This window comes from Anoplopoma fimbria, chromosome 19, assembly GCF_027596085.1.
Source record: "Anoplopoma fimbria isolate UVic2021 breed Golden Eagle Sablefish chromosome 19, Afim_UVic_2022, whole genome shotgun sequence".
Lineage (NCBI taxonomy): Eukaryota > Metazoa > Chordata > Actinopteri > Perciformes > Anoplopomatidae > Anoplopoma > Anoplopoma fimbria.
The window spans coordinates 18,599,939-18,621,425 of record NC_072467.1 but is presented as its reverse complement, the minus strand read 5'-3'; the positions used below and the strand labels follow the sequence as shown (position 1 = coordinate 18,621,425).

General features: G+C 39.6%; 2 protein-coding genes across 3 annotated transcripts; one reads left to right on the top strand and one right to left on the bottom strand.

The window, feature by feature from the left end:
• Nucleotides 1-403: 403 nt before the first annotated feature.
• Nucleotides 404-3,964, bottom strand: lmo2 (LIM domain only 2 (rhombotin-like 1)). Its single transcript, XM_054620163.1, has 3 exons — nt 3,744-3,964; nt 2,506-2,721; nt 404-1,572 (listed from the first exon to the last, which is right to left on the bottom strand). Exons 1-3 carry the CDS (start codon nt 3,782-3,784, stop codon nt 1,347-1,349), a joined length of 483 nt encoding a protein of 160 aa, XP_054476138.1. The 5' UTR covers nt 3,785-3,964; the 3' UTR covers nt 404-1,346.
• A 6,620-nt stretch (nt 3,965-10,584) lies between these two features.
• On the top strand, nt 10,585-21,115 carry caprin1b (cell cycle associated protein 1b). 2 transcript variants are annotated; one of them, XM_054619543.1, is made up of 18 exons: nt 10,585-10,730; nt 12,023-12,187; nt 12,332-12,394; nt 12,504-12,590; nt 12,691-12,929; nt 13,025-13,107; nt 15,712-15,945; nt 16,061-16,113; nt 16,210-16,287; nt 17,290-17,475; nt 17,550-17,658; nt 17,769-17,830; nt 17,923-18,015; nt 18,437-18,583; nt 18,951-19,104; nt 19,236-19,412; nt 20,040-20,146; nt 20,256-21,115. In XM_054619543.1, the coding sequence occupies exons 2-18, from the start codon at nt 12,023-12,025 to the stop codon at nt 20,340-20,342; spliced, it is 2,124 nt and encodes a 707-aa protein (XP_054475518.1). In that variant the 5' UTR covers nt 10,585-10,730; the 3' UTR covers nt 20,343-21,115. The 2 variants fall into 2 exon arrangements, with proteins under 2 accessions (XP_054475518.1, XP_054475517.1); XM_054619542.1 differs by having other exon boundaries at nt 19,233-19,412; nt 20,256-21,114.
• The last annotated feature ends 372 nt before the right edge of the window (nt 21,116-21,487 follow it).

Genomic DNA, 21,487 nt, shown 5'->3' with positions numbered 1-21,487 from the left:
AGTTGTGTCCAAGTTTCTATTTGCATAGAGTAATCTTTATAGTATGTTGTTGTTTTGCTGTTTGTGTACAATAAATCCACATAATTTTCTTTCTACTGAGAGGATATGATACAATGTGTGTGTCGTTCAAAGGCGATTAAAACAAGAACTTTTCAATACAACCGGCTATTGAACATTCAAAATTAGATTTTGTTTTGCAGTTCCCACCGTTTCTTTTTTTGCACAGCAGTGTCCCTGAACAGCACAATTAAAATCAGGGTCGTTTTAGTTAAATTCTGACTGATTATATTTAAAATCTGCTATGTAGTATGCGCAGCTTGTTTGTTATTATTCCTTTTAATGCATGGATTTCAGGTTTATCTGTAACTCCCAGAAAGACATTCACGCCAAAGATTATCTGTGTTACTCTAAATCAAAATGTATTTTATTGTAAATATCCAAAAGTCATGGATGCATGTCCAGAGAAGTGTAACAATTACAAAAGACACACAGCTCCAAAGTCAGTAAAATGAGTATTGCATGTGATCCCTCGATCACTAGAGGGCGCTGCCAGTTCAACCTGGCAATACAGCACAATCATTCTGATCAGGACTTTATATGGACTTTGTATTGCATTTATAACTTGAAATGTCGTAACTTTTTTGGTAACAATTTACAGATCTGTAAATTCCTAATGAAATCAAATCTTATATAAATAATTCTGTTCTGGAAAAATTATGAAAAACACTGTTATTTAGAGACAGTCAGTCCAGCAGGTTAGATAAACATCCAAACGTGAAATTTGTTGGCAGGCAGACGTACAATTCAACATAAATGGAGAGTTAAAGCTTCTAATAGTGAATTAATATTTCCTTTGATTTTAAATGGAGCAACTCCTTTAACAAAGCTTCTATTTCCCCTATAATGAATACAAAGTCACGTAGTTCTTCTCAGGAATTTCTCAGGAAATTACAAACCATAACATAAAACCTAGCTGAAATTCTCATTGAAAACTTTGAACACACATTGAACAGATAAGTCTGAAGTGATAAAACAGTGTTTGACTAAAATAAACTTGACAAAGACTTAGGCTTTATTCATTGCTAAAGATCTAAAAATCCAGTGTATGTAAACAACTATTATTGCATGTTTAAATATTTCCAGCATTCAAGGATGAAGTCTATGATGAAAAGCGTTCTGTTATTGCTGGTGCAGTCTTCATTCGTCTCCAGCAGGGAGCAATGCAGAATAAATTCAATGTCAGATGCATGATAAAGCCTGCAAAGGCTGCAAAAAGTCTAGTTTATAAATGGTTCATTCCCTTTGAATCCAGTGGGAAAAAGGCAGAGTGACATTCCTTCTTTCTACTAAACCATGTTGTTATTGTTGAGTTTGGTCCATTCGAAGATGTCCTGCTCGCACACAATGTCTGAGTTGATGAGCAGGTAGCGGTCACCCACGCAGAAGTGCTTCTGGCAGGCGGCACACTTGAAGCACTCCAGATGGTAAACCTTGTCCCGCACGCGCATCGTCATCTCAAATGCTCGAATCCTCTTCTCACAGGAAGCACAGAGACCGTCCTGACCGAAAAGCCTGAATGGATGAGAAGATATCAGCTTAATATTGATATTTAGATGGAAAACATGAAACTTTAAGGAATCCCTTGAATCCCTATTTAACTGCTGTGGATCTTTCCCCCTGGTCATGTACCTATTCTGGAATAACACCACCTGACCTCAGGATTTCTGTGATCCAGTTTGTGGTCACTTGATTAAACTCAATAAGCACAATATTGACAAAAATAATAAACGTCTTAATCATTTTGACATACAGCAAGACCGGGTCACAAGATAAGGCTATAATTCACAATTGTACAAATTCCCACAAACAACAAATTTCTACCGAAATGTGGTAAGAGTGGGACTTTCAGGGGCCCTGTGGCTTTTGCCCACTTTGCCTGGTTAGTAATTAATTCTTTACCTGACACATAAACAACACATGTTCCCTAAATAAAACTCTAGCATTACTTCAATATCCCCTATCATTTGCCTTTGCACTTTCCTGCAGACTATAAAAGTAAAAAGTCTACCAAGAAGGATAAAAAAAATCCAGATACAGGACCAAGCTATTTCCTAATGTCTCTTATATATATGTATAAAAATGCACTTATTTAAAGCATATAGCCGGTAAATATTCTATATTTGTGTAATTAGAGCAAACCCTTTGAAAATACTATTTGTAGCTGTGGAAAACAACTGCCGACCTTGTGAGTATTTGCAGTACCAGAACAGGTAACTGGTGGGATTGACTTAAAATAAACTTAAGCGCACATGTTCTCTGTAATGCAGAAACATGTCACCCAGTGCAGCAATATGGCTCATTTATGTGTTTTTAGAAATTTTCTGACAACAAAGGAGGGCTCTGGCACGGAGGAATAAGATATATACCAGGCGTTTGGCTACATAGACATAAACACTTTGGTCTCGCTAACTAACAAACTGTTTAATTAAATCATAACAAACCAACCTGAGGTAGTCTCTCCGACATAATTTTCTTCCCAGCTTGTAGTAGAGCCGGCGGCCCACCTCTCCGAGTCGACAGCCACACAGATCACAGCTCAGGCAGTCCTCATGCCAGTACTGCTCGATGGCCTTTAGGAAGAATCTGTCCCCGATGCTCTGCTGACACCCGCCGCACGTCAGCAGAGACGGTGGCATCTGGAGGACTTCATCCACCGGCTCCCTACAAGACAGAAAACTTATTAGAAAAATCTAATATTCTAGGGATATCAAGTGATTGTTTTCTTAAATACTCAATTCATTTAATTACCTGGTTCCCACAACAGAATAATTGTTTTTATATAAATAATTTTATATTAAATAATTGAGCTCAAATCCCAGACTTCCAAGATGATCTTGAATTGCCATTTATTGGTCCACTGATTCTAAACTGTCCATCCTAATATTGTACAATTGCAGTTTGCTGCTGTCCACCTGAGGGAGCCATTGGATATTTTTAAATACACAACTGTAGCCACAAAACAAACTACATTATTAACGCCTTAAAGTTCAATTTTCACATTTTCTTGCCAAACAGGAAGCTTTAAGATTTTTTTTAAAACCTCTTATTAATATATGTTCTGTATCGGATTGTTCCAACTCTTAATTGAAACCATGTGATGGTTTTATTATTCAAACCAAAGAACCCTTCAAGTTTTTGTGGCTGCACCATATGTAAAATTGTATATGTTGTGTGCATCATCTCAAAGCCTGACATATTTAGTATTCTTTATTCCACTAGAATTTAAAATACAAGTCTGTCTGTTTGAATAATGTTTGGATGCAAAGTTTGTTTCTGACCAGGTAGCAGGAAGCAGCTTTTGAGGTGGACATACCTCTTATAGGCCTTAATGCCTAAAGCAATGTATATAAAATAAACTGTGAAATAATTTTACACAATCAGCCCGCAGTGTTAAATGTCTTAGCCTACCTTTAGGACACTTGTTCTGGGAAACACTGAACTTTTCCTTTGCCAAGAGCTATATTTACTCCCTTACACATGTAACATTCTGCTCTTGGGACATGAACGTGATCATTTGTCTTGCTTATCATCAGGAGATTCATGACCTCTAAGCTATCAGACATATTCAATTATTGCACGTGAGTCTGTCTGTCAGATGAGGCGTCCTTTTGGAGGTATTTTTTTTTCCCCCTTAACATATCAGAAATAATATATCTGCCAGCTTATACCTATAAAGTACTCACTCATTTGCTTCCATCGTCTTCCTCTCTATGGCGGATGACATGTCCAATGATGTCCAGCCGGGTCCAGACCAGGTTTTCAGCTGCCTGCAGGCGGACTGGAGCACCTGCTCCCGAGACGCCGGTGTTGGGGCTTGTTGTGTGTTTATAAATGAATTGCCAATTGAGTCCTGTTGAAATGGCCGCAAGACGAGACAATTTCGCTCTAAGCAGCTACGCGGTGATGGAGGACACTGTCATCATTTCCTGAGGCAATAACACGCGTTGACACTTCCATGTGTCTCTCAAGTATACCGTATCACCCCGCACAGACTATTTGCTCACTGTCCCTTCTTTTAAATGAAAAACACCATCAATCGGATCACTTGCGGGGATCTGTGTGTGTGCGTGAGTCGGTTTTGGTTTTGTTTTGAAGCGCGCAGGCTGCAGACGCGCTCCTCCGTTTGACGCGGCGGGCACCGTTATTGTGCGGCTGCAGCATCGTGGTTAAATACGTCGGGCCCCCTCTCGGTCTCTGCTTTCGTTTCCCTCTTCCTGCTCACGACTGTTTGACAATGGGGGGAAATCGGTCTTAAAGCGACAGCTAAACACCGCACACAGCCTGTGTGCTGCTGGAGGTCGTGACTGAGACTAATGAGGTCATTATGTGCTTTGCTTCACCAAAGTGCCGATAGGACAAAAGATAACGAGTGGAATTATATAATTAGTGCATGCCTGGTGTATTTTCTCTGTAATTACAGTGCGTCTCATTACTTCCCTTGTAGACTGTCTGATCTTCTGACTTGACACTTTGTAAAAGACAAAAGTTCTTACTTATGACTTTATCAATGTTAAAAAATAATTTACCAATGTTTTATACATCAGTTATAAGCCAACTTTTAGAGACAATTTTCGGTTAACAGGTTTTAAAAAAATCTCTCTGGCTGCCGTGATTAACGGTGGCTGTAAGCACATTTATTCAAGAAGTATAATTATGATGTAGTGGTACTTTGCTACTTTATTCTTCTACTTCACAACATTTCAGGGGGAATTATTTGATATGTATGTATTCATTTTTACCTAACTACTTGTATTTGAAAGTTAATATTATTATATTTTGTTACAAATAAATAAATGGATTCTAGAAAATAAAATCTGATTAAATGTAAAAGACGGTGTAGTGTATGTTATGTAGCAGATTAGAACTATTCAGGTTGGAGTTGTGCAACATTATGTTGGGATTTATGAAGGTCACCAAGTTGTTAATTGTCCCACAACATAACTAACAGGAAAGCCCCTAAAGGCCCCAAAATCATGATTATATTTAACCTTGTAAGGTAATAAGCCGTGTGCACAAAAGATTGAAGACACATTATCTTTCAACCTTGAAGGCTTATAATTTTTGTCTAGCAGAGGTGACTCTACATTGAGTACTTTTACTTTTGATATTTTAAGGTAATTTTTCTGGATATTCTGTATGTACTTTTAGCCTATATTCCTCTGTATTCTTTTGAATACAGAACCTTTACTAACCCAGTTGTTAAAGAAGTATTCATAAGTAAAAGTATCAATTCAAGGTACAAGGTATTATACAAGTTAGGCTACATATTAAAAGAGTGAAGTGCTAAGTTTCACATGCAGACCAAGTCCAGGGAACATTATGGTGTTCTTAAGTTATATTAAAAGCCTTTTGTCTAGTCATTCATATTGTTTATATACAAATAATATGACATAGTATTGTGGAATAGCCTAAAATTAAGAGGGTTGTTTAAAGAAAAGGGTTTATAATCTGTTTCTTCATTATGATCGGACATACTGTTATTACAAAAATATACTTAACAAATCAAAAGTTAAAGTACCCTTATGCATAATTGACAGTTATCATGTTATGTATATTATAGGTTGTATGGTTGAAGCTATAACATTTAGAAATGATAATGTTGTAATAATGATAATAATGTGTGTGAATTCAAGATCTGCCTTTTAAACAGTAACTAAAGCTTTCAGATGAATGTAGTAAACATTACAATATTTCCCTCTGACATGTAGTTGAGTGGAGGGAGAAAGTAAATAAAAGGATATACTTAAAGTAGTAGTATGGTTTGTATATAAAGCTCTCGAGTAAATTTACTTATTTTCCACCACTGTTGAAATTGTGTAAGATAAAATACAGATATTATGTCAACATGCAAGGTTGATAAATTGCATAGTTTCCTATTTCTCCTCTGTGGGTTTGTCTTACAAGATAGGCCTAAACACTTGACAATTGCAGAAGACTTATTTTGTGAAATACCCCCAAAATAGGCTCTTTTGAAGGTTGTGTTAGTGAGAAATGAATGGAGTGATATTTCTACATAGATGGTGTCTAGCAGCCTTTCCTTTTCAAACCAGAACTGCTGTGGGCTCTTCCTCTTATCTGCTGCCAAAGCCTGGGGGGCTGCCTGCAGGAGGGAGGGACACAGACAGCAGTTGGACTGGGCCACGAGATAAAGCACCTCAACTCCAGTAACCACAGTCAGCTCCTCAGCCAGATGCATCAGAGGAAGATTGCAGGCAAACTCTAAATTCAGGCTGAATGCATCCTTTGGCAGTTGTTGGACTGTGTAGGCTCACTGGATAGATACCAAACAGAGAGGGCCCAGGAGCAAGGTGAGCATGGCACTGTGTTCTGCCAGCTACACAGAAAGCAGAGCAGCTTGACAGAGATAAAACTCTAACTACAGATTCTTCAAATGAAAAATATTCTCCTGTTTTTGCATACTGTCTTTCTACAACAAAACAGCACAGTGCAATGGCTGTAAGGAAGCCTTAGTCTTAACTAAATAAAAATTGCCACTATCTTAAAATCCGCCCTTTAACTTCCCTAGGGAGCTGATAAAAACAATCTCACCACAATGTCCACTCCACAGCTGATCTGGAGCTCCCCTTATCACACTGTTCCTCAGCATAATGAGTTTGCACTAGTCATGGAAATTTAGACCTTCTAGTAACATTTTTTTAATTAGCAATTTAAGGACCTCTAGTCCATGCTGGTTTACAAATTGAGATTTTAGGTTAATTCTTGTCAATCTCCCCACATGGTCCACTCTGTGGCTTTTGTGGAACTTTGGATCTTATCAAGTCAGTCTCAAATTTTTAAACCAAAAGAGACAAGTACATAAAGAAAAAACTAAATGTGAACATCTACATTTCATCATATTACATGAAGAGGGTGAAGGTTTTTGTGAACTGCTTTTTCCAAGGTCAATTATAAACTTTCCATCTCAAAATAAAACGTTTTTTCTTCTAATCTAATCCCATGACATACTGTACTCTCAATATTTGCTTATTTCAACACATGAAATGTCTTTTGCATATTCTTTGAAAATGCAATATTCTATAGAATCTTTGGCATCAGTGGGTTTGTGCAGTGTTTGTTTGCACACAAGTCTTTGTAATTTGATTGTCCATCCTGGGAGAAGGATCCCTCCTCTGTCGTTCTCCCATAGGTTTCTTCCTTTTTTCTCCCTGTTAAAGGGGTTTTTTAGGGGAGTTTTTCCTGTGCCGATGTGAGGGAAGGACAGAGGATGTCGCATGTGCACAGATTGTAAAGCCCTCTGAGGCAAATTTGTAATTTGTGATTCTGGGCTATACAAAATAAACTGAACTGAATTGAATTGAAATTGTCTTAACCCTCCAAAATGTCATGTTGCTCAGAACCAATTTATGATAGACGAGAAACAAGGGAAGAGAAAGTCAGTGCTGATATGACACCCAAGTCATCCACTTCTTCCTGTGGGGTTGAGTGACAAAGCCCAGAGGATGTGCAACTGGCATGCACAAATTAAGCTTTCCTGGGGGGTTGGTGCACAATGCATTAACTTCCTACCCACCCTCCCCTCCCCACCCCACACACACACTTGCATGATGGTACCCCTCTCGTGGCTACCCCGATAGACAGGTTCTCTACAGATGGTTCCGTATGATAGGAGTAACACAGCTTACAGCGCACCATAAAAAAACAGCTTGTTGTCATTAGGCGATAAAACCCTGATCTGTGTCTTTAGGCTTCCAAATGCACGCTTTGTGTTTCAATTTGAATTATTAAAATAAGATTTGTAAATATTTAATAATTTATATTATGTCATGGCCAAAACAGGTCATTTTCTGCTTGTACAGAATGTGGAGTTCGGGGAGCAAACAGTTAAAAATGTAGCCAACCTTTGGGAAGTGGTGTCACTCATGTCCAGCTTCCTGTTTTGCCTGTTTGGTACTGAGAGCATTATGGAGTTGAAAGCAGAGTGGAATTTGAGGGAAGCTGGAAAATGAGAGTCAGCACTAAGCAAACAGCTCCATTCTACTTAACAGCTATTTCTTCCATCATTCAGCAAATACTGTGAATTTACTACAAGTCACAAGTACTATACTAAATAGCAAAGTATAGCAAGGCCGATGCAGGACATACAACCATTATCCACCATCTTGCTGAATCATTAGAGATTCAAGTAGATCTATTAATTAGTAATGGAACAAAGGTCGTTATCCATACATCATGGACTATCTGGACACAAACTTGCAGGCCCATTTCCTGAAATGAAGGCATCGTGGATGTATTGTTGACGTTTTGATAGCACGAACTCTGGAACCGCAATAGCAAAGCCGACTGCTTCCTGCCTAATCTGAAGTGAAGTGATAATTGGCAACTGTTTCAAAGCCCTCCTCCTAAACGGTCAAAGGTCTACTGAGGTGGAGATGTTTTATTGTTCACCGTTTCCACATTGGTTTAAATAACTGTTGTATTCACTGTAAGTTTTAAATGTCAAGCTGTAAAGGTCAGAGGTCAGACAAGGAAACACCCTGGAATTTTTTTAGAAAATGGCCGGTGGACTGTGTTGTCGTTTGATTGAAATACAGCAGGCTGCGGAAATGAGTCACTCGTTGAAAGGGAGCTTCTCTTGCCCTCGGGATCCTCCCATAATCAGTATTATCCTTAAAAGAAAACACTTTCAGTGGAACAGTGCAATCAAAAAGCTGTGCAGCCATGTTAACTGCTTCCTGTATTTGGCAAAACAAAAGTCAGCTGGATTCACATTCTTCTGGTTTGTGTGCTCCCCTTAAAATCCTGATGAAGCAAAAACAGAGAAATAGAAATGCAGCCCCAAATATTTTAGAACTGTTAGGTTCCAAAAAGTAATCACTTGTTTTCAGCGTTTATTCCGTATGTATATGTGCTGTTTGTGTATAAGCAAGCAAATGTTTTGGTCTCTTAATTGTATATTTTTCAAACAATTTATTAGCAAATTATTTTGAGTCTACATATTTCAGAGTCTAAGGATGCACATAAACTGAATTTTTTTTCTCTATAGTCAATTTTACTGCATCCATTTTTTGTTGTTGTTCACACTGCTGAGCTTTACTGACACCTATTGGTTTAAGGCGGCAGTACATATAGCAGCATTGGCATGATGTATGGAAACAGCTGTGTTCATCCCTATATATGAGAATTTCCATTGACTTTTGCAGGGATAATTATATGAAAAGAATTGGCATGATTGGAAACTGAATTTCCTTTTTTGCTTGAATGAAATGTGTTCGGGAGAGTTTGTCTATTTGGGGTCAGGACAGCCGGGATGCATGAGATGCAGATGGATTTCTGATCGTTTAATTGGCAGGGTGATATTTGTTTGTCTTCTAGACATGAACAATATATTATAAAATACTGTACATCAGGATTTCAGTGACATATTTTTGTGCACTTTCTCTCATACAGTGTTAGAGGTGGGGCTGCTGGTGTGGGAATTATAACTTTCATTCTTTTGAGTATAATCTATCAATGGTCAATTTCACATCCATCTGGATTTATATAACATGAATGCATTTCTCCAGAACGGGAAGACCACATGGGCAGCACAGGGCAAGGAGTGTTCAGTAACTCTCCTGCTGAATAGAATAGTTGACTTGGTTTTTTTTTCTGTAAAAACAATTGTAATCAGTCGTATAGAGAATTTCTGAGCATATTTTGAACTAAATAGGTTATAAATATTGTTTTATTCCAATTTACAGATGTACTACATTTGTTTTGCAAAATATTCTGGACAGGTCTGACTGACTCATGCTGACTCAAACAGCCCTAGATCTTCACTTCATGTAGCCGATTTTATATTGGGCCCACTCAGAAATCCAAAATAACTTTTAGACTTGTTTAAAATGTATTATTGTATTGCTTTAATCATTATTGTTGTTATTATTATTGGTTCATGGATGAAATCTTAAAATATCTATATTTAGTTTTTTTAGTAGTGTGTTAGGTGCCTTGATTTGAAATTAGATTTTTGCCACACTGCTTGCAACTTAATATTTTGCAAAGAAGATACTCAAATTTTAACTTTGATTTGTAACTTTTAAGAAGGTCTTTTCAGTGACAGTCATTTTCGGATATTTAAATGACCCAAAACCACGTTGAACTTGAACTTAAAACTGAAAACACAGTCATGCATTGTCATGAGCAATGTGTGTAGTTAGGCAGCTGTGAAACATACCAGCACATGCTTACACCCGGATGAGCCAGCTGCTGAAGAAAGAAACACTGTATATGGCACAGAGAGTTAGAATAGAATAGCCTAATCAAAGCTAATGATTGTGCAGATTTTCTGCCAAGCGGCTGTTTACTTTTTTGCCTGATCACAAATAGCAACTTAATAATATTTAATTGCTGCAAAGTTAGCCTGTAATTAAAAATGTGATTACCCATTTCCATTCTGTAGATGAATATATTGTTATTAATAAACATACACTCTATCAGATTTCTTTTGGTGTGTTTTTATGTTCAGGCATATGTTGGGCAGCTAAAACCGGACCTTCGCCTTTATAAAGAGTTTCTCAGCCTTTCGTACCGTCTCAGTTGTCGGTGAGGCCGGCGGGGCGGATCCCACACTAGAGTGAAAGAGAAAATAAAGCAACACAACAATAATAACAACTTGGCCGTTTCTTACATTTCGCTAGCAAGCTCCCCTGTGGATACATACCATCAAGGTGGGTGAATCCGGAGTCATGCTAGCCGAGGTAGCGCCGCTCCCGACCGGCTGCTCGGTTAGCACGCGTCGCTGTAGCTTCCAGACAACCAAGCTAGCAATGCGTGAAGATGCTACCTCAGTCAATGGGCTGTGCTAGCGGTGGTGCGGCAAGGGCCATTTTACCAAACCTCAGAGATAACAAGATGACCACACTGTTTAGGGGGAGGCACTGTTAGCCCCCCCAGCTGCTTGCAGAAGATGCATCATTGTGGCTGCATGTGTAGTGAAACTATTGTGCAGAGGAGAAATGCGGGGTTCAAACGCATCCTCCCTTCATTTAACGCACAGATCAGACCAAAGGTAGCTGGTTGCCATGATGTAAGTGGTGTGTGAGGCTTAGGGATGGAGTAAGACTGCTACATTTGTGTTATGAAGCTATATTTAATGTGTATATATAGAGAGTTTACACCTTGATTACATTGATGGTGCACCACCTGTTCTTCACCACTTTCCTCATTAAGTGTATTACAATGTTTACTTTTGTTGATGCATGTGTAAACTCTTTGATATTTGATTCCTGTCACCTTCATCTGATCTGTTAATGTATTCAACTTGGCCCACTGTGTCTGTCGTTATCTCATGCAGAACTGATGGATCATAAATCGATCAATCGACTGTAAGAGAATCAACACATGTGAGAACAGTCACTTGAGGGCAAAATGCCCCCAAAAAATGACAGGATACAATCTTCACACATGTGAACACTTGGTGGTTCGCGCAGGTTTTTACTTTCTCTTTTGAACAGAGTCAACTCTGGCCTTCAGGCTTTGAACTATTTGTCAGTTAAAATCAACACATTTGAATGTGTTTATTTGGGCTTTTGTAAACTGTGATGGACATTTTAAACTATTTTCTAGAAATGCAATGATCCAACCTAATCTTTCTTGATATTGGTATTGATACCTCAACTGTAATGAATAATGATGTTGACAAAGAAACTGCATTTGCACTGATACTGATCTGGAGTATTGGATTTGTGCATTTCCCACTATTATTGACCGTAACCTGAGCAAATAATCGTCACAATAATCTATAAAGAAAATTGTTAACTGCCGCCCTAATCTCATGATCTTGTCCACAACAGTCATCATGTAGCATTTAGTGGCTTACAAGTCTGTTCAACCATAGTTTTGACATGTTTCAACTCATTCTGACGACATTTATTTTCAATAAATCATTTGTTTATTTATATAATATCTATATGTGGAGGCCTCTTTTCTTTAAGTTAACCATTCACACTTTATTTTCTAGATGCCCTCAGCGATGAATGGAAATCGGACAGTGCAGTCTGCCAGCCCAGATGTGGGATCCGCTCCAGGGTCAATGGGCAATTTTGCACTCGGTGGACAGTCTGAAGTTATGAAGCAAGTGCTGTGTGTCCTCGACAAGAAGGTCCGCAACATGGAGAAGAAAAAGGTGAGTTCTGTTGAGAGCCATTTGATCCAGATCCTTCTCCCACGCAGAAGCAATCTGTAGCTGAAGTGCCCCCAAAATGTGTCTCTATTTTAAGATGCATTAACATTAATAAATGTTTGCTGCATTTTGAATGTTCTATTACAGAGTAAACTGGATGACTATCAAGTCAGGAAGGATAAAGGGGAGCGTCTCAATCAGGACCAGCTGGTGAGTGCATTGAAGCCTTCATCATTTTGTACATCATAACAAGTAATCCTGTAATTCTTTAAAAGATTTTACAACCTAGCAATGTGTCATTTTCCTTTTGTATTTCTAGGAGGCACTCACTAAATTCCAGGAAATCACATATAACTTGGAATTTGGCCGAGAGTTGCAGAAGACGTTCATAACCTTGGGACAAGATGTAAGGATGACTGTTTTTTTTGTGAAAATATTCCTCAGAGTGGTGTCCACCCTGACTTTTAGTAACTTGACTTTATGTGGCTCATGGATATTATCATTAGATCCAGAAGGTGGTGAAGAAGTCTGCACGGCGGGAGCAGCTGCAGCGTGAGGAGGCAGAGCAAAGGAGGCTGAAGACCATTCTGGAGCTGCAGTTCCTTCTGGACCGGCTGGGAGAGGACAACGTGCGGCAGGACCTGAAGCAGGGAGTTGGCGGCTCGCCACAGCTGGCAGATGCAGACCTTGCATCTTTTGATGAGTTCTACAAGCTAGTGGGGCCAGACCGTGACCAAAACGTCAGGTAGGTCAGAGGCATTGATATCTGGGTGAAGATGAGAAAAGACTTGTTTTCGATTTTAACAGGGGGAACCTTACAACTTATCTCTACACTTGCAGGTTGGTTGACCAGTATGAAGAAGCATCTGTGCACCTCTGGGACCTGCTGGAAGGGAAGGACAAGGCTGTGGTTGGGACAACATGTAAGTGAAATTTAACTTGGAGTCTACAAATGATTGCAAGCAGTTAAACTCAATATTTTGGTAATAATTGCTTCAGCTTATTGTCTTTTGGACAGACAAAACAAGCAATTTAAGCCAATAACTCAGGCCTGGAAAACTGGTCAAGAGCATTTTATTGACCAATGATTGGTGACATGACATGAAATTACATTTTATCAGATGGTTGGTGGCACAGCAGTCCTGAGCAAGCTTTTAGTGTGTTGAGGCTGGTCATAAGTAATTTGTCAGAATCTGTACATTTGAGTTATCCCAAGGCTTATAAAGTTCTCAAATGATCTAAGGCTACTAACCAATCTTAATAAGTTAATGTAGCATGTGCATTGTATTTTGTTAATGCAGCTTGTGTGCAGTGCTGTGAAAATCAGGGCCTGGGGATATGGGCGTACTGCATTCTCAGCGATCTGGCCTCAGGACTCGCACTGCTGCATTCTGCTCGGGGCTGAGCGCTGTGGGCTAACCCTGACTCAGCAGCGGGGCAGGGTGCCAGTGGCCCTGCCGCCTGTGGTTCCACTGGTCAGATCTCTGGAGCCACATTAGGATACTGGTGACCCAGTTCACTGTAGTGACACCGGCCAACACTTTCACCTCAGTAAGGAGGTCTCACTTGGTGACTCAGGGTGATATTTATTCAGGCAGCAGCAGACTTCTTCGCCTGAAGCACGAGGCAGTTAAGGAAATAACGTTGACCTGCTTTGCCTCAAGAGCCAAAACTGGAAAGTCCTGAGCTAGTTGAAAGGCCCTTCTAGTATTTTCTAGTGAATCACAACTCATGATTGTTATAGTATCATATTTATTATCTAGTCAGTCAACAATTAAGGAAATTTAATCCCATATCAGGCCTTGGATTTATTAAAATAATAGATTTATGGTAATGCTGCCATAGTTTTTAGGTAATTATCGGCCTGCCATAAGAGCGCAGTGCAGAGAGGCAGTGATAAGCTATCCAGATGGACACAACAGAGACTTGTATGCATTAAATGCACACAAACACTGGCCCATCTTTGTAAACAAAGCAAAGACGAGCTATGATTAAAACACAGAGAGAGGGAGATGGACTTACTCATATATATTACTTATAGAACTTACTGCACTATATCTTTTCATTTCAGTTAGTTGAAATTAGTTGCTGCTATATTAATACTCTGAATCCTGTATATGGAACATTTAAGCTTTGATTATTGCTTTGCTTTTTTCATTTTACGTACTGAATTATACAGATAAATATGGAGATTTGTTATGCTTACAATGTTGAGTTTAGGTCCAAATAAAAGCACTATTTAGATTCGATTGCTGCATGGTGCAGTCTGGCTGCTTGCTGAACTTAAATGATCTTGTGCCTTCGTTCACCTCGCTTCTCCCCAATACCCTTTCACTTGCATCTGGTCAACAGTGTTGTATGAAGGGGATTTTTCACTTTACTAACCTACAGTTGTATTAGTTATAGGATTACTCTGCTATTTGCACTGTTTTTTTGTTCTGCTGTCTGACAAGCAGTCCAAATCACAAAGATAGTCAGTAAGCTATCATAGAAGACTACAACAACTAGCAAATATTTACATTTGAGAAGCTGGAACCAGTTTGTTTCGAATTCGAAAGCAAAATGAAAAGACAACAGTTGAGATTACGTTTCGAGAATACAGTCGGTGTTGTTGTTAATAATTGTCCTCGCTGTTGGTAGATTTTATCTTGCTTTTGATCACTGACGTTCGGTGGGAGGAGCTACAGCAGGTAGCGTGGCAGGGAGAGGCCAGAGAGCACGCGATTAATTGACCAATCGGACTTTGTGAAAGTACAAATATATTTTGCAAGCCCTTCACTTAGTCCCAACACTCGAACGCAGACTTGCCAATCATAGCGTAGCTTCGGCCTGCTCCGACCTGACTCTCATGCAATCAATTATTATTTTCTTTATTTTAAGGCTGCTTTTGTGGATTACCAGCTAGCATTGGCTAAACGTTGTGTAATACTGATACTCATTACCCGGAGAGGTTGGAAGGAGTTAAGCTTTTCTAAGACGTTTCATTTTTTTTGCAAACCCCTGTGAAGCTAACATTAGTAGAGTAAGTTGGCACATCATTAAAAAGCGTTAGCACTTCAATGCCACGCTAGCTACTGAAGGTATGCTTGATGTAAACACGTGCTGCTTATTAATGATCCTAACAGTAAATTAAATCTACCTGGCTTTACAGGAGCATTGTTGTTCCTTGATTTCATTGTCTTCTGTCTGGAGCTGATGTGGTGGTTCACCTCTACACTGTGATCTGTAGGCTTTTAGCTTTTTAACTGCTGAATCAGTTTGACATCCTGGATATATCCTTCATACCCATATTGTAGACCCTTCTGTCTGCTCCTCTCTGAAATCATTTTTTCCAAATACAAGGGAGAGCAGTTGGTGACAGTGTGGGCTCCATGGTAGCTGACTGAGTAGTAGCAGCAGCTAACAACAAAGGGGCGTGGCTTAGCGATGGGTCAATTCAAAGCTCACTAAATAATCGTTTGATTGATTGTTGTGGGTTGTATGGCTTGCTTTCGATTTAATTACTCACTTTATTATTCCTCTCCTAGATAAGGCACTGAGAGAGACTTTGGACCAGCTTCTGCTGAGTGGGTACTTTGACCGGGTTCCATCTCACCAAAACGGAGTGTGTGAGGAGGAGGAGGAGGAGGAGGACGAAGAGCCAGCCTCAGTGGTGGCCGCGGCGGCAGCTTCGACAGCAGCAGCAGCAGCAGCAGCAGCAGCCACTGCTATAGTAGCTGAATTGTCAGAAGCAGAAGAGCAGAGTCAGACTGCTGATCCAGGTCCTGATCACTCTCCAAAGTCATGCAGCATTAAACTCACTGTTTTTTAGATGCTCATGTAATGAAGCCATAAAGATATCGGCACTGCATTCTCTAAATAGTTTTCTCTTTACAGAAACTGAAATAATTGAGGAGTTCACAGATTCCATTGCGGTGGAAACAACAGAGGTGAGATTAATTTCCCCCTTTCCAGAGAAGTCTTGGAGCTGATATTATCTTCTTTTTTGTGCATTGAGCTGATTTTTTTTTTTAATCCCCTTCCAGTTTATAAACAGACAGTTCATTCCAGACGGCACTTACAGTGAGAAGGAGCAGGGGGATGAGTGGACCACGGAAACAGAGGTATGCTGCAGGGATGTATTTTTCCTGCCGTAGATGCAGCCACAGAAATAATAACAAAATGTTTCATTAAACAAAAAAATACTCTTTGCTCAAACAAGTGAATGCCCTTTCCTCAAATAAACAACGTGGTTGCCGCTGTTATCACGTTACATCTGCATTTTCTTCTTTGTCATGTTGAAACTGGTTATGTGCTGTTTAGATTGGATGCATTCATCTGTGCATCACATCAGACTCTGAAAGATATTTTTGATATTTTGCCAGTATTGTTACTGACAATCAGATCGGCAGAATTCTTCAAAAGATTGTTGTGATAGCTGCAGCCACATAGTCTGAAAGGCAATGGTGTCTCTGGAATAAATGTAGTGTACCATGTTTTTATAAGGCAGCTAACGATGGATGTAGTCATTCACATTTGTCGGAAACCTTGAGACAATGCGTGGTCAACATTTAAATGGATCTCCCTTATCACTTAGTTAGCTCGAGGACATGACTGTCACAAGTACTGATAAAAGCAAATAACTTAAATTCAGAAAAATAATTAATACATTTTCACTGTTAATGTGTCAAGATTTGATAAAGATGGCCAATTAGTTTTAAATGCTTTTGTTTAATTTCAGTAAATAATGTTTCCAGCTGAATCCCAAAAAAGATCATAGGATACTCAACCTTTCAACCTTTTGTTTCATTACTATACATCTGTTGTTCCAAATACTAAAAGCATTAAAACAATCTCTGTTAAGTGTGTCTATGAATATTTGATATGAAATATAAGTTAATTACAATTCCTCCTCAGCATTGAGGAGTTGCATGTTGGGTCTAAGGAGTTCTTCTGGAAACACTCGTTGACTTCTTGCATCTTCACAGAATATTTTGTTTACGAATGCTCGTAGCTTGCGCACCACCTTTTAACAACTAGCATCCAATAAGCTCCATACCAGTTTTCAATTATACCGCCTCCTGTATGTTTCTTATTGGCCTGTTCTGCCCGTCTTCCACTCTCAGGCAGTCAGTGCCATGCAGCAGCAGCAGCAGCAGCAGCCGCCTATGCAGCCCGCAGCTTCACCTGTTGCCCTGGAGACCCACCCCTTGAGCTTAGTGTCTCCCGTGCCGCCCACTGACCCCCTGGTCAGGAAGCAGGTGGTGCAGGACTTAATGGCACAGATGCAGGGAACGTACAACTTCATGCAGGTGGGGACTTTGTGCTAGTAACGACTGTTTACTGTGGATATAAAGCACGTTGCTAATCACTTCTCTGCTCTCAGGACTCTATGCTGGAGTTTGACGGACAGCCCATCGACCCTGCCATTGTCTCAGCACAGCCCATGAAACCTGCTCAGAACATGGACTTACCACAGATGGTGTGTCCTCCAGGTATGTTTTACAAAGATAAGCTTAGTTCTGATGTCTTGTTTTGTGTAAACACGATGCTTAATAGCTTGAAATTACTTTTTTCGTTTATTAAGTTGCAATGATCTTCTTAGTTCACCCAGAATCCCGGCTATCGCAACCCAACACTGTTCCTGTCCAACCTGAGCCCACACAAGTAAGTAAACAATCTTGAATAGACAACACTGATTGTGTGGCCACGTTAAAAACATTTTTAACAACAATATTTAATTTTGACTCTGTTTTCAGGTTCCTATCGTCTCCCCAACTCCGCCCCCAATGTATCAGACCTCACACACGCCAGATCCTCGACCCTCAACAGAAACAATCGACCCCAGCCAGGTAAACATGCTGCTCTTTGAAAGAGACCCTTTGTATGAAAAAGTTAGTCCTTCTTATATATTTAACTTTAGACTTTTTGTTTAACTTTAGACATTTTTATTTGGGCAAGGGTCTTATTTAACATTTATATTTTTTAATTTAAAAAGGGTCAAAACATGTTAATAATCCTCAAAGCAAGATAATGCATAAGCATACAAACAGAGACCCAGCCTGTAAAATGGCCACCTTATGCAAGTATTTAGTTGAAGGTTGACAGGGCATGACCTCAGTTAACAGTATACATCATATCTTCATCTCATCTTTTTATTCCTGCCAAGAAAATGTAAAGAAATCAAATGTAATAGTGAAACCTGCTCTTAAATAGTTATAGACATTGATAAACGTTTCGGCCTGCTGAACTTGTGTTTCCCCTCTTCAACAGACCTCCATGTCCTTGTCGTCGGAACAGCCTCCACCCTCTACAGCTCACCCACCTGTCTCTCAAACGCAAGTTTTCCAGCCTGTTTCCAAAGCTCCACACAGCAGTGGCATCAATGTCAACGCCGCACCATTCCAGTCAATGCAGACAGTAAGGAACTTGTGACGAAACTTACTGAAGAATTGCCCATGTATCAAATAATATCTGTAATAAAAGCATTTCATGTTTAGGTCGACTCAAAGACCGGAATATTTGGCCTGTCGTGCAGTTAAAAAAGGTCTCGTCAGGACTTTGTGCACCACTGTCAGTGGAATAACAATAGAAAATCACTAATGACTTCCAGTAGGAATTGCTTGTGGAGTCCTTAAGTGCCCTCTCATAATATTGCAGTTGTATGGGTTTGTAGTGAAGCGGCAATGTCCAGGAAATAATGAGTAACGGACTTAACTCCTAATAAGCCTGTGACCTTTCCTCTGATTTTGGCTTCACAACAATGTGGCCCTTGTTCTCCTCTCAGGTGTTCAACCTCAATGCCCCGGTCCCACCAGCTAATGAGACTGAGGCTTTGAACCAGGCCAGCCAATACCAGAACAGCTACAACCAAGCCTTCAGCAGCCAGCCGCAGCATCCTGTGGAGCAGACGGAGATGCAGACAGAACAACTGCAATCTGGTGGGCTGATTTTTAGTTTTCTTTATTGTTTACTTGCTGGATTGATTGCGCCAGATTTGCCTTCCTGCCTGTTCGACTGGCTGACTTTGCATATGTTTTGTGGCTAACCAACTCTGTGTTTTTTTTAGTAGTTGGTGCCTTCCATTCCCAAGACCAGTCGGGAGGCCATCAACAGCCTCCCCAGCAGGGCCCGGGCTTCGTCCGGCAGGGTCAGTCCTTCTACAACAGCAGAGGCATGTCTCGCGGTGGACCTCGCAATGCCAGGGGCATGATCAATGGCTACAGAGGCTCATCGAATGGATTCAGAGGTAAGCTCACAACCGAGTGGCAACCTCTGGTGCTGAAAAATTAAGCCAACAGGAAAGGGCCAAAAAACGCTGTTCTTGGAATGGCCATTTGGGTCAATCTCCATAGACCCTTATGTTAAAATGCCTTTAAACCAGAAATAAACACGTTTACAGCCTGGTAGAAAAACTATTTTGGTCTCTGTAGCTTATTTTCTCATTTATGTCAACTGTACAGGGGTTGAATTGTTATATAGCTCACCTGTTGAAATCCTATTGATGCTTTAAAAAAAATCACTTACGCTCTTCTCATATGTGGAAAATGTAACATTCGATGTCAGTTACATTATGGCTTTATTCAGACATAACAGGAACTTTACAGAACAAAGGGTCATGCAAGTAAGAAGGTCTTTGATATCAAGGAAAGGTTTTTTTTCTTATCCTATAGACTACATCAGTGATAGATTTTTTTATTATTTTTTTGAAGCCTCAACTGACCATCATAAGAATGCAGTGACTAACATTAACGTGACACGTGTGCTTGTTGTCATGTAAAATTGCATGCATGTCTGAAATAAGCTAAAGAGTATGAGCTTAATTTATTGTTAATCTTAAGAAAATCATTTTAAATTAAATCTCTTCCTATTTTAGGTGGCTACGATGGTTATCGTCCTCCTTTCGCCAACACTCAAAACTCTGGTTATGGACAGACTCAGTTCAACACACCTCGGGATTACTCAAACGGGAACTATCAGAGGGTATGAAAGAGCCATTCAGACCTCACACTGGATGTGTTAATGTCATCCTTGCTTTCTCTAAGAGTAGTACCTAAGATGTCTCTTTCCTTTTTCCCCTCTGTTACTCAAGGATGGTTACCAACCAAACTATAAGCGCGGAGCTGGTCAGGGACCCAGAGGAGTGTCGAGAGGCAGCACTCAGGCAATACGATCCTGAAAAGGCCTTTCATAATGACTGTGACTGACTAACTTGCACCACACTGAAAATTCAAAATTCAAGAATGCATTTGCCCAAGCTCACTCATGTTCTCTCTTTTTTTTTGTTCTTCATCAGTGGTATTTTTCCTGTCCCTTAAATCAAAGTAATGCCTGCTTTGATATTTGGAAATATTAAATCATTTAAAGTCTGAAACACAAGCTGAGTTGTAAATCCAATCATCGATTTACACAAGCCACGTGTTAACAATATTCCTGTAAACTTGAAAGATTTCATAAGTTATTTTTTGTATAAAAAAAATGCACCTGCCACTGCTGGTCCAACCCTTGGGAGTTTATTCCCCTTCTCGGTTCTTTTCTGTCATTTTGGATCTAAAAAAAAAAAAGCCTTTTATGTTCAATAAGCTCCCGTTTCCTTGTTTGTAAATTGATGTTGCTTCAAGAGTTTCAATAAAGTTGTGTTGCATACCCATGCTTCAGTCTGTTTTCTGCTGTAAAGTAAAACCATGAGTCTGAAAATATGTCAACTACTAAATGATGATTTTCTGTTCTAAGGATAACTTTGTAATCTGGGTTGATTTTGTTGCTGTCTTTTTTTTATTTTTAATGTTTTTATATTACTTTTCAGCAGCATGTGATGCAGCAACATTTTGCTCAAATCACTTTGGAATTGAGGCTTTATCTGTATAAACAGGACAATAAGCAGTTGTATTTGTTTAAAGTGTAATATGGCCTTTAAGGTGAATGTTATTCCTTGTGTTAACACATTTCAGACAAACCGCTTTAAATAAAACTATTACATTTGACTTCATTGTTCACTGTGTTTGGAAGGTGTTTGCACAGACAGCCGCATGTTCTTGGGACTTGTTGTTTTTTAGCCCTGAGCAGCTTCTCACAGGCAGAATCCATCAGTGTGAAATGACTAGTCTCCATTTAAACCGTTTAAACTGGATCCCTAATGCCAGTCATCGTCACACACTTTAAACCATAAGCATAAATGAAGCAATGGACCATAGACAGGTGGTTCATCGTGTTGCTCTTCAACAAAACGCCAAATATGCACATAACAACCGGAATTGTTGTCTTTGACCCGCCCTGTCAGTCCAAACCCAAGCCATGTTTCACTCCCTATCAAACAAAGGAAAC

Excerpts from the sequence above, each read along its gene's own strand:
- lmo2 (XM_054620163.1), bottom strand. The coding sequence starts at position 3,784 with ATGTCATCCGCCATAGAGAGGAAGACGATGGAAGCAAATGA. Across the intron at positions 2,722-3,743 it reads AAGACGATGGAAGCAAATGA|GGAGCCGGTGGATGAAGTCC; the intron begins GTGAGTACTTTA and ends TCTGTCTTGTAG. Across the intron at positions 1,573-2,505 it reads TGTCGGAGAGACTACCTCAG|GCTTTTCGGTCAGGACGGTC; the intron begins GTTGGTTTGTTA and ends TCATCCATTCAG.
- caprin1b (XM_054619542.1), top strand. The coding sequence starts at position 12,023 with ATGCCCTCAGCGATGAATGGAAATCGGACAGTGCAGTCTGCCAGCCCA. Across the intron at positions 13,108-15,711 it reads GGCTGTGGTTGGGACAACAT|ATAAGGCACTGAGAGAGACT; the intron begins GTAAGTGAAATT and ends TTCCTCTCCTAG. Across the intron at positions 15,946-16,060 it reads GAGTCAGACTGCTGATCCAG|AAACTGAAATAATTGAGGAG; the intron begins GTCCTGATCACT and ends TTCTCTTTACAG.